At 40.8% G+C, this 12,503-nt stretch overlaps 1 protein-coding gene across 1 annotated transcript in view; it reads right to left on the bottom strand.

Moving 5' to 3' along the window:
• Positions 1 to 6,407: 6,407 nt before the first annotated feature.
• LOC121944739 (far upstream element-binding protein 3-like) overlaps positions 6,408 to 12,503 on the bottom strand; it is a 21,249-nt gene continuing 15,153 nt past the window's right edge. The window contains exons 13-16 of the mRNA XM_042488628.1: positions 12,490 to 12,503; positions 12,029 to 12,093; positions 11,171 to 11,287; positions 6,408 to 10,224 (exon numbers count right to left, since the gene is read on the bottom strand). The exon at positions 12,490 to 12,503 is cut by the window's right edge and continues 55 nt beyond it. Coding sequence (XP_042344562.1) covers positions 10,216 to 10,224; positions 11,171 to 11,287; positions 12,029 to 12,093; positions 12,490 to 12,503 — 205 coding nt within the window. The 3' untranslated portion in view covers positions 6,408 to 10,215. The remainder of the gene's footprint in view (positions 10,225 to 11,170; positions 11,288 to 12,028; positions 12,094 to 12,489) is intronic.

Below are 12,503 nucleotides of genomic sequence, written 5' to 3'. Positions count from 1 at the left end.
GAGGAGAGAGGAGGAGAGGAGAGGAGATGAGGAGAAAGAGAGGAGAGGAGAGAGGAGATGAGGGAGGAGGAGGAGGAGGAGATAAGGAGAGGAGAGAGGAGGAGGAGGCGAAGGAGGAGGGAGAGGAGGATAGAGAGGAGATGAGGAGGAGGAGAGGCGAGAGGAGAGGAGAGAGGAGGAGAGAGGAGGATGAGGACAGAGGAGAGGAGAGGAGGAGGAGAGAGGAGAGGAGGAGGGGAGGAGGAGGACAGAGGAGAGGAGGAGGGGAGGAGGAGAGGATGAGAGATGAGAGAGAGGAGAGGAGGAGGAGAGGAGTTCTGAGGAGGAGAGGAAGAGAGAGAGGGAGAGGATATGAGGAGGAGAGGAGGAGGAGGAGAGAGGAGGAGAGAGGAGATGAGGAGAGGAGTGAGGAGAGAGAGGAGAGGAGAGAGGAGGAGGGAAGGAGAGAGGAGAGGAGATGAGGAGAGGAGAGAGGAGGAGAGGAGGAGAGAGAGAGGAGGGAGAGAGGAGGAGGAGAGAGGAGAGGAAAACATGCATGTTCTTAAAGATTCAGGCGATTTTTTTCTTTTTTTCAGATTTTTTAACATTTGTGCATTTTCTTCATAATTTTATTTATTTATTTTAAATTGCATCACTTGAGTGTTTTTTTCTTTTAAGTTTTTGAACATTTTTTTTTTTTTAAATTTGGGGTCATTTGTATTTTTTTCTCTATATTTGTGCTTTTTTCTCAGACAGAAGAGGAGAGGAGAGAAACATTTTTGTGTCAAAGACTTTTGGACGATTTTTTTCTTTAAATATTTCTGCTTTTTTTCCTCAAAAAGAGAGAGAGAGGAGAGGAGAGTCTGGTGGATGAAGCTGATGGAGAGGAGGTGCATGGAGAAGAAAAAGCAGCGAGGAGGAGGAGGTGAAGGTGGAGGTGGTGGGAATGAGCCCATTTGGCGCAGTGATATTGTTCCGTTAACGTGATTAGGCTGCGTGCTGCGGCCTCATTAGTATTCATGCTCATAATCCTCCTTTAAAAGCGTTTTAATAATCATCAGCAGCCTGTCAGCTGCTCCGCAGGACAAATCAAACGCTCCCTCCTCTCCTCCCTCTCCGCCTTTTCACCGTTTTTCTCCTTTTCTGCAGCGTTTTCTCACCGCTCTCCTCCTCTTCCTCCTCCTCCTCCTCCTGTTTTAATTGGCCTGAGAATCAGAGTCCAGATTCACCTGCAGTTTATTCGGACAGGTTTTATGAACAAACATTCATTCAGTATTTATGAATGTGTGAGTATAAGTGACTGGTTCTAAAAACGTTATGAGAAAATTAAAATGCAACCACTCAATGTTTTCGTGACGTTATCAGCAGCGTTTTCTTTATGCTCCCAGAACGTCAAAGATGTGATTTTTAAAACATTATATTTAATATGTCACATTACATTTTCATAAAAAATGTCCTGTAATCTCAGCCCTCAATAACATGTTCTGAATGCTGCTCTGAAAACGTTCCTCCTTTGTTCTCATGTAACGTTGTGGGAACGTTTCATAAAGCACATTCTCTGATCTGTCACCTCTCAGAGTGCTGCAGTTCAAACGTTACGCCTCAGTCAGCATTTAACCTCACAGGAACATTATTCGAAATGAGAAACATCCTTAGAATGTTTTTTGAAGGTTAATTTAAATGTTGTCTTAAAAACATTTAGTGCAACCTGTACGTAACGTCAGGCAGTGTTGTGGGAACGTTCCCTGCTGCCTGGGATGTAAGTTACACAAAATGTAAATGATTTGTTTTGTTTAAATCTGGAAAAATTTGAATTCACACAGACGATCCTAAAAGTGCCGCATTTATTTTACAGATGAAAATAAATTTAAACTCATGTCCGTTTGTGTTTGTATATTTAACATCTTTGATTTTGGGATGTCCTGAAGCGGAGGAGGTGCGGCTTATATTAACGGTTATTACGTGTTAATCAGACGGAGACCAGCTCCGACAAACGTGGATTTTCAACCAGCAGACGTCCGTTTGTGTCCTGTGCGAAAGTTAAAGTCAACATCGTTACGTGACTTCACACAAAGCACATACATTTACATTATTTACATCCCGTATGTCGTTATTTTTGATTGATGCCACAATCTTCTCCTAAATGTTTTTGTCCTCGACCGAACCACGTTTAGTTTTGGAAAAGAGACATAATGCAGAACTGTCACATTACGCACTTAATGTAAAGTTATGTAGGTTAGGTTTGGAAAAGTAAAGATATGTAATTTAGGTTTAGAAAAATAAATATAATTGGGCAATGTCCTGTTTTGTACTTAAAGTAAAGACATTAAAATTTTCACCATAATAAAAACGATAAATTTAAGGTTTTTATCAAAACTGAGTGTAAATAATAAAGTGTGTGCTGACGTCTTCTGCAGTGGTGACAGCAGTGTCTTGTCCTACCTGGAGTCCATCGACACACTCGTCTCTGACGTCCACCTCTCCGTACAGGATGTAGTCGACCAGCAGCCTGATGGACCGGACCATGGAGGACGTCACATCGAAGAGTCCGCGAGTCCACCACCTGATCCAGTTTGTCCTGAAAAACAAAAAAAGTTTAAAATTGAACAGAATCCATCCTCTGAGGAACAGGAACGCGATTTTAACTCAACTCAGGTTCAACTTTATTTGTCTCCGAGGACAAATGGACAATCTGATGAAAAATCTCTTAATACTGCTGACCTGATCATGAAGGGTTCATTCTCTGAGGAGCAGGAACGTGACCTTCAAATTTAACAAAAAACATGAATTCTTTTCTTATGGACAGGCTCGTGTTCATAAACGTCAGTGGAGACTAAATGAACCTTTTCAGACTGTAATGAAAATCTCTCAGTACTTTAAAAAAAACTACTACTGGAGTACTACTGACCCGATGGTGGAGGGTTGATCCTCTGAGGAGCAGGACAGTCTGACATCTCTGTCTTTAGGGCTCTGCTGCTGCTGGGAAAACACACAACATGGCCAAAAGTATGTGGACACTTCCTTTGCTCTCTGTTTTCTGGTTGCTGCACTGGTTTTTAGGCAACAATGTTTTCCCAGTTCACTGTGGAAGATCCATCCCAGTATCCCTTTAATTACATCTGAATGTGTCTGACAGGCTTTCTGCTGTTGTTTTTCTTGCTTAGATTTTATTTTGTTCTCCTATTTTATTTGGCATCTTTGAAATAACGATCCAACAAACTAACTGGCTTACTAACTAACGATAGTGAAGTATGCCACCACGTACTGTACATACTTAACGCCAAACCATGATTTCTTTTTCTAAAAAACTTTTTATTGCCTAAACTTGAAGTAAATCTAAAAACAGTGTTTTATGTATGTTTTTAATTCAAGATTGTTTGCATGTAACGAGCAGAAAACTTAAGTTTATTTTGAAAAGACACGCTGTCCCTAGACATCCAAATCTGCCGAAGGAGGGTACGCAGCGCATCATATTTTCACGTTTGCGTTTGAGAAGTTAGGATGAGACGAGTTGATGGCATGCCTGCTAAATTGCCAACCACTGTTCAACATCAGCAAACAGTACACTTGTTTTCAGTGAGTCAGCAACGTTTCCAGCAGCTTTTCAGACGCCAAACGTGAAATTGTGTCCCAAAACTGGGTATTTTTGGGCCAAAACATGATGTTTTACTTGCCTGCTGTCAGGACTGCCAGGAGAGAAGACTTTAACTGCAGAGGCATCAGATCTGTTATTAAAGGACTTTTATTTTGACAGAATCAGAGATTAGAATGAAGGATGAAAAGGAGAAGGGACTTTTATTGTGAAGAAGACGGGTGATGTAGGGGATGGAGGGATGAAGAGAGAGATGATGGAGATAATGAGTGATGGAGGAATCAGACAGGAAACAACTGAAGCGCCTGCTGTTACTGGCAGAGTGTGTGTGTGTGTGTGTGTGTGTGTGTGTGTGTGGTCATAAAGTACAGGAAGCAGCTCTGTAAGTACAGATGAACCGTGTGTGTCAGAGCTGATTAAACATTAAAGTGATGGTGATCTGGATCCAGTCCAAATGTTCCCATGATGCTCAGAGACCAGCAGCAGCCACAAACTGTCAGTCTCAATCAGCCACAGCACGTGGACAAAAGTATGTGGACGGCTGACCACACGTGTAACATGGCGTTCATTAACAGCCTCCTCTCTGCTGCGTGTTGTAAAATAATCAGTGTTAGTATTCTGGCTGCTGCAGAGTTCACAGTTTGCTGCAGCTAATAGACGCAGAAACTAAAATGTGACTCTGCTTAAAGTCAACGAGAGCTACGAGGAACAAAATAACCAAATATTTACATTTTTTCCATCGGTCGTTGACTCTGTTAACATGATTTCTGACATTTCTGTTGCCCTGGAACGACACAACTCGGGGATCATCAAAATTTCCCAAGTTCACACTCGTAATTACGACTCTGGAAGGACGTTTATGAGCTCGTAACTCATTAATACGATAGTGGGGTCGCCCCCTGCTGGCCATTAGACAGAATGCAGGTTTAAGGCACATGAGCATTTAATTCACTTTTCGGATTTGAAGGCTGCGCCCGCCTCTTTGCAGTCTGTGAGTTTAGACACGAGAATGAAATCAATCTGAACTTCTGACTCTGAGAAGAAGAGATAAAACAGGTGTGCTAAATTAATGAGGCAACACCTGAACGAACAGAAGAAGAAGAGGAGCTGCAGGTCCAACAGCCCGTCTTCCTCTCTGTCTGTGGTTTTATTGATCCCCAGAGCTCAGAAGGTGTGTGTGTGTGTGTGTGTGTGTGTGTGATTACAGTAATGTCTTAATGACAGATGACATCACACCGTCACTCAGACCATCTGTCTCCGCTCTGGGAACATGAATAAATAATAAATCCCACTTTTCATGTAGACAAGATGCTGCGACGGCAGCTCAGACACACTGAACCTGAGCCAGTCTACACACACACACACACACACACACACACTCACAGAGCGCTCTTGAGCTAACCGCTAACATGCTAACATGCTAACACCGCCTCAGACGGATCAGGCCTTTGTGTTAATTTGACTTCAGTCAGATAAAGTCATCAAGCTTCAGTTCATCAAGACAATTTGTGATTCACCTTCACGTCGTCCTAAAACAGGACAACTTCTGCCAGGAAATTGGATAAAACTTATGTCTGAGTCACATGACCCTTCTGACGGTTCCAACTGTCACCTAGGAATGCACTAGAATATCGTCCCGTCATCAGTATCGGCCCATATTTATTGACAAAGTGAAAATGTAAAAAACATCGACCTGAAGTTGGAATATTTTTCTTATTTTGCACAATAAATGAATAAATATTACAGACAGTGAAAAGCTCCATCCGCTGGTGGGCCGTCATGATCAAGAGACTTGATCGCCGCTAACATATCGATATCTGTTATTGACCAAATAAATTGTTATATAATCGACATATGAGATATATATATTGTATATTGAGTGCGTGCTTTTTTTGTATATTGCACTGGATTGTATATAAAAAAGGGGAGAAAGTTGTTTATATTGTATTTAGTTTAAAATAAAATTGGAATAGTCGTTTATATTGTTCTGGGTTGTATAAACTGGGATAGTTGTATTGGGTTATATATAAACTGGGATAGACGTATTGGGTTGTATGTGTAAACTGGGACAGCTGTATTGGGTTGTATATATAAATGGTGATAGTTGTCCATATTGTAGTGGGTTGTATATAAAATGTCACTGTTTTTATTAAATGTGAATGTATATACAGTGGTAGGAATACATGTGTACTTCCTCCTACATCTTTTATGGTGTGATATTTCAGTTAAAGTGGCCTGAGTATTATTTTAAAGATAGTGATATAGGCCATAGGTTTTGTATATTTCTATTAATCTTTTTTGTTTTTGTTCATTGCACTTGGCCATAAGGTTTGTTTGCTTTTGGGTGTTTTGTTTTGTTTTTTGGCTTTTCAACAGATTCAAAATAAAGATTCACTCATACTTCTGTACTCTACTTTAATTTAGTCAGTATTTTCGCAGATTTGGATGAAACAGAGAAGAACCACCGGAGATCATGAGGTCAGTGTGATTTAGTTCAAACCAGATGTGACTGTAGGAGACGAAAAGGACAATTAAGAAATGGCAGAACAGAACGAAACATTAGCGAAACATAATTTTCTGTCTACATGTTGCAATGTATTTACTGACCTCACAGTCCACCGCCGCCTAAAACGCTGCCACCGTTTGCAGTGAAGCTGCCACGTGTTGGCGGTATCTATGGCATCATAGAGGACACAAAGAAGTGTGAGGGAAATGGTTTACAGCGTCTGAAACAGACAGATCTGTTTTCAGATCACATAAATTCAGAAGAGATCAGGGTTTTTTTCTAGCTTTAGTGTTTCAGAGATTTTGGAGGAATAGATAAAAACACAGCCAGTCAGAAAGAATGAGCCTTTTTATTAGCCCTCATGTTAATCATCATCATCCATCTTCCTCTTCCTCGGCCACCGACAGTCTCGTGGCTCGGGTTCATACACAACTCTATCTGTCAATAGAATCTAATAGAAAAATCTGCAGGTTACAGTTAGGACGTCTGTCCATTAGAAAAACAACAGAAACCAGGAAACCAAATAGCCTCCCGTCACCCCTTCAGGACGAGGGGTCGGGACTAGGAAGATCTAAACCGGAGTGGACGGGCGATATCGTGTCCAGTCCTGGTTCTGGGACGTTAGGGAGGCTCGGTTTGACCCGCTGACCAGATGGTTACTGATTTAACAGTCAACACTGAGCCTGGAACTGGGGCTGGACACCAGGCCGCCGTCCACTGCGGTGTTTTTTAATTATTTTTTGGGGAGTAAAACCCCCTCACTACAGCTCTCCTCGTCACGGAGCGGCCACGCCATCGAGCTGCGGGACTGTTCAACACGCCTGCGACGATAACGCTCAGCTGTAATCACATGGTCCGATTACAGACGTGTTGAAAAATCACCAACTTTTCAAACGTGGCGAATTCCGGACGGACGGAGACAGATGGACAAGAAGAAATAGAGACAGTTAGCCTAGCAGTCTTGAGAAAATAACATACTCAGCTTCTCTTTGCAAATCGGTTAGACACATCATGTGAATTAAACAATATCATTTTTAACAGGATAACAAAGTACATTTTTAACTGGAGAGCACCCGCCAGAGAGTGGAAATTTACACAAACCATATTATCTTATCCACAAACTGAATATTCAAAACTGGATAAAGAGATTTAAATAGACCCCTGTACAGGAGAACTCATTATTATCGTCGTCATTATTATTATCATCATCGTCACACATACAAGAAGAAGCAGAACCACTGATTCAATATTCAACTCAACAGCCGCCAGATCGCCCTCGACGCAAGACAAACCTCTCTGTGGTCCGACACGACAACGCTCAGCTAACAAACACACAACGCTCAGCTAACAAACACACAATGCTCAGCTAACAAACACACAATGTTCAGCTAACAAACAGCGCTCAGATAACAAACACAACGCTGAGCTAATGCACAAAAATGCACACCACACATTCAACACACAACGCTGTCAAACATACAGCTAAAGCTGAAATTACACCTCTACAAAGATACACACAAACATCTGAAATTTATGGTGTTAACTGTGGGCTAACTAACAAGTCTTACAAATTCTAAGTGTGTTAAGCTAATTCTAAGGTTTACAAAAAATCCTGTTGGTATGTGTCAAAAAAGAGAAGCTAAAAAATACTTTCACATTCATACATGTATAAAATAGCCATGAAAACGTCTCCGAAATGACGTGTTTCGCAAATCTTGCTCGTTCTAAACAAGCTAACGGGTAGATACAAAATCCTGTTTGGAGGTGGGTTCGAAACAGAATCAAAGTTTGTATAAAAATAGCCGCGACATCTGCGAGAAGCATAATCCAGCCACAATATACAAATAACACACACACACACACACACACACACTCACCATTCGACTAACACACAAGTTTAGGGAACGCAATACACAGTTTAGCTAACGCACATGCACCATTAAGCTACAACACACAGTTTTGCTAACGTTTACTTTAGCTAGCTTGTTCAATCTATCAGCGCAGTAGCTAACGAATATTCACTTTTGTGCCGTCTCGGGGGAAAAACGCAGAGAATTTGAGAACACTGAAAAATTAAATAACTGAAAAGTTGTTGGTGTTAATGTTTGATAGTAATCGTAGGTAAATGGTCAAAAAGCCCAGATACGCTACTTTTTATTGTTTGACATTGTTGCAGCAATTTAACCTCGCTCACAAAAATTCAGCTAATGCATTCGTGCCATTTTGGGAGAATGGGGGGGACTTTGGTCATACTGATATATTCTGACTGTTTGACTATTTTTTGTTGTTTCACAGCAACTTTCTAACCCTAACCCTAACTTGTAAGATTAGACATTAGAAAGACCAAAAGTAAAATTTAGTTTAAAAAGTCAGTCAAAGAAAAATAGATTAATCTTAAAAGAAAAGGATTTTTTTAAAATTGTTATTTATTATTGTATGCCACCCTTGTTTATTGTTTCTTATGTTTAATGTATTTACTGATCCTCAAATTTGGCTTGTTTTAGTTTTACTGACAGTTTCATTTTAAATTATGACTGTTTTTGTGTGGAACCCAGAAAAACTAGCGAGCATTTAGTGGAAGCTAATGGAGATCCAATTAAAGAATAAAGACTGAAAAAAAGATACATAGCTTCTTTCATTTTTATTACGCTTCTTTCATTTTTATTACGGTTATTTATATGTTAATACCAGCGAAGGCTCAGTGAAGTCCTAATTTACTTTTCTTTTTAAATCTAAACGTGAGATGGCTTTAAGAAATTCACAAATCTCCAATTCTGAATTACAGCTAGCTGGCTGACACCAATGTTTTTCTCTCACTTTTACAAAATGTCACAATTGCTGCAAAGTTAAGTTCGTAAAACAACCAGCAGACTCTGCTTACAAACAGAAACTCATTCCATTAACAAAAATATGTAATGTGCATATTCAGTAAAAGCTAACTTACACCGCCAAGCTAACACATACAGCTAACGCACAAAGCTAACGCACAGTGCTCAGACAACACATATTTTCACTAACAGACACCTTTCAGCTCATAAAACACAGCTAACCGAAACAACCAACACACATTCATCCAGCTAACACACAGTTGAGGTAACGCACATCTTTTTGCTGAAAAACATCGTTTGTTCAGCTAGCTAGCACGTTTAGCGAACGTGCTAGTTTAGCCACTACATTGCTAATAGAATCAATAACTTCATTGTTCAGCTCCTAACACTTCTTCTACAAACAAATCGGCAAAGTAGAAATGCAGAACTAAGAAACAACAACAATAATAAAGTTTCACTTTGTAAGAAAATAGTCTTTTTTCCCCTTTTTTTGTAATGAAAGTTGAGGCGGGGAAACGTGGTGTCGGCTGGAGGTTTAAATCTGTGTAGGACACAAACTGTTTGACCACAGAGAGATCTGGCTTTAGACAACGCAATATAAATCGTCATTTATTCATCATTACATCATAAAAACTAAAGAATCACTATAGAGATACAGGAATAAGAACTATCATCAAACCAAAAGAAAACAATAAACGCGTCATTGCACCTCCAAGATGGCGACTAAACAGGTAAAATTAGATCGAGAACAAACAGACCCAGCGAGCACAAATTTAGTACAAAAAACAGTTTTGTCTTTGACGGTAAAACATTGAATTTCCATCTGACGCTATTAAAAATATTTCTATGCCAAAATAAAAAAAAAAAATAACTGAGAGTCAACACACACAATCTGACGCATGCTTTAAAACATTATCATAAACAAAATAATAATAATAATATCTGATTTTCTTACTCAAGACTGCTAAGCCTTATACCGTTTTCTTATTGGAAAATAAAACTAGACAAAATATAGATTATACTGGATTTTTTTTGTTCAAAGCCACACTGATACATCTTTAAGTTCAAGTTTGATAAAAAATAAAACAAAAAGAAAAACCAGGTCTACATTGTGGAGACCAGAGGCTAGTCCAAAAAAATCTGCCCGACAAAATATCAACTTTGTAAGGTTAAAAAACAGAAAGAAAAGAGTTCGTGATTTTTCAGTTAATCCTTAGTTTTCTCTACAAAAGGAAGGAGGAAGCGGCAGAGCGTTGCTAGGAAACCCCGATTCGGTTGCCGTCGACGACCATCCGATGAGGGAGGAGCCTCTAGTGATCCTGAAGAGACAGGAAATTACATCATTGTTGTCATCATTGTCGTGTTGTTTACATGTTGTGAAACGTCAGAAAGTTTGACTGGGAAATCAAACAGTTAAGTTACTGTAAAATTATTCAGTATTTATGGCCAATTTCAGAAAAATAAATGCAAAACTAAAAAAAACTGACCAGAATTGTTTAAAAAACTCACTGCATTTTTATGTAAATTAAAAGAATATCACAAGACTCTCAAACCAGTGCTGCTCAACCTAAGGCCCACGGACCAAACTGGGTCCCCCAAACATTTTCTAATTGACAATAAAATTAAAGTGATTGATACTGTGAATTGATTTTGTCCTTTCAGTGTCCGTAAGGTGCCAGAGTGCATAAACAGCATCGAAACGGAGCCCTCACACCCCCCGACAGAGGACACAGCTGAGACACTAACGTCCTAAAATCCTTGAAATGTCCTAAATTCCTAGAAACTTGTATGGGCCTGCTCTGACTGGCCCCCGGCCTCCTGCCATTTTGCACGTGGCGCCAAAGCAAAGCAAGTTGAGTATTTCTGGTATAAACACGAAATAAAAAAGAATACCGTGTTTAATCCTAATATTTTCTGATATGACTGAGGTTCCTTTATCTGATTCGATTTATTGTTTTTGTTGACTTATTTAAATACATAGTCTTGCCGCTCCGTACCCTGATGTCAAGTACATGCCTGCAGCGTTTGATGTTTCCACTAAAGGTTGGACAAAAAGGGTCGTAGTGAGGTTTGCGTTTAAATTCCTCTTTGATGGTTTCAGCAGAACTCTTTTAGTATTAGTTTTTCTGAAAATACAGGCAAGACTTACACACAAGAACAATGGTCCGATGCACGCTGCTTAAAAAACGACAATGGCACAAAAAAGCGGGTCAAACGGGAGCCTGCGGGCGGCGCGGCGGTGCGCTGCAGCTTCCCGTGTGTTACCTGTATCTGGGCGGGGTTCCACATGTAGGGCTGCTGTCTGTAGTACTCTGCTAACGCTGCAGTGTAGTCTGGCACCGAACTCTGCTGAGACGACTGACCTGCAGAGACAAACATACGGACATCGGGACACGTCAGCGTCTCTGCTGCTCTTTAATGACCACAGTTCCTACACAAATCACAAAACTTTTCCAGGACTTTCCAAGGACCCATCTTTTTTCGTCTTGCCACACTCACCCAGCGCTCTTCAACCTGACCAGATTAAAACTGTTCAAACATAACGTCAGCTCGCTGGCGTACGTGAGGACAGAGACGGAGCGCACGGAGGAAATAAAGACACAGACGTGATGAACAAACATAAACAAACAAAACGTCTGACACACGTCAGAGCGGAGTGACGGCGACCGCTGCAGAAAATCAATCTGCCAATTTACACTCAAGGGTATCAGCTGAAGATCACTGAAACTACTCACTAACACAACTAAAGTCCATGACTCTCCAAAACTTTCAAGGATTATTTTACTAATTTCCAAGTCTGAATAATGAAACTGTGAAACCCCATGACTTTTCCAGGTTTTCCATAACCCTGGGAATCCTGAATAAGTACAGTACTAAATACAGAGTACCTGAGCAGGTAGAGTACTGAGTACCTGAGCAGGTAGAGTACAGAGTACCTGAGCAGGTAGAGTACTGAGTACCTGAGCAGGTAGAGTACAGAGTACCTGAGCAGGTAGAGTACAGAGTACCTGAGCAGGTAGAGTACTGAGTACCTGAGCAGGTAGAGTACTGAGTACTAAATGGACAGAAACAAACAGGCAGACAGCACAGACAGACAGACAGACGGGTGTCGTACTCAGTTTACTTGTAGTAGTCCTCCCAGGCCTTACTGTAGTCTGTCATCAAACTCTGCGGCTGGTTCTGCTGACCTGCACAAACACACACACACACAGACAGAGAGAGAGAGAGAGAGAGTAGAGAGAGAGGCCTTACTGAGAGAAACTCCTGAGAGAGAGAGACAGAGAGAGACACACACACACACCAGAGACACAGAGAGAGAGAGAGAGAGAGAGAGAGAGAGAGAGAGAGAGAGAGAGAGAGAGAGAGAGAGAGAGAGAGAGAGAGAGAGAGAGGAGAGAGAGAGAGAGAGAGAGTTCACTCACTGAACCAAAACATCTCCCAGTTTGACCAGTTCCAAACCTCTGCCCCTACAGACCCCCAAAACCAATCCATCCAAAATAAACCGTCAACATTTGATTGTTGATTTTTGGCGGCCTGAAAGGACTGCTGTGTGTGTGTGTGTGTGTGTGTGTGTGTGGACTTGCCTAGCTTCTTATAG

Source organism: Plectropomus leopardus, chromosome 6 (genome assembly GCF_008729295.1).
Source record: "Plectropomus leopardus isolate mb chromosome 6, YSFRI_Pleo_2.0, whole genome shotgun sequence".
Lineage (NCBI taxonomy): Eukaryota > Metazoa > Chordata > Actinopteri > Perciformes > Serranidae > Plectropomus > Plectropomus leopardus.
Note: the sequence above shows the minus strand (reverse complement) of the source record. Positions and strands in the feature narration are given on the sequence as shown.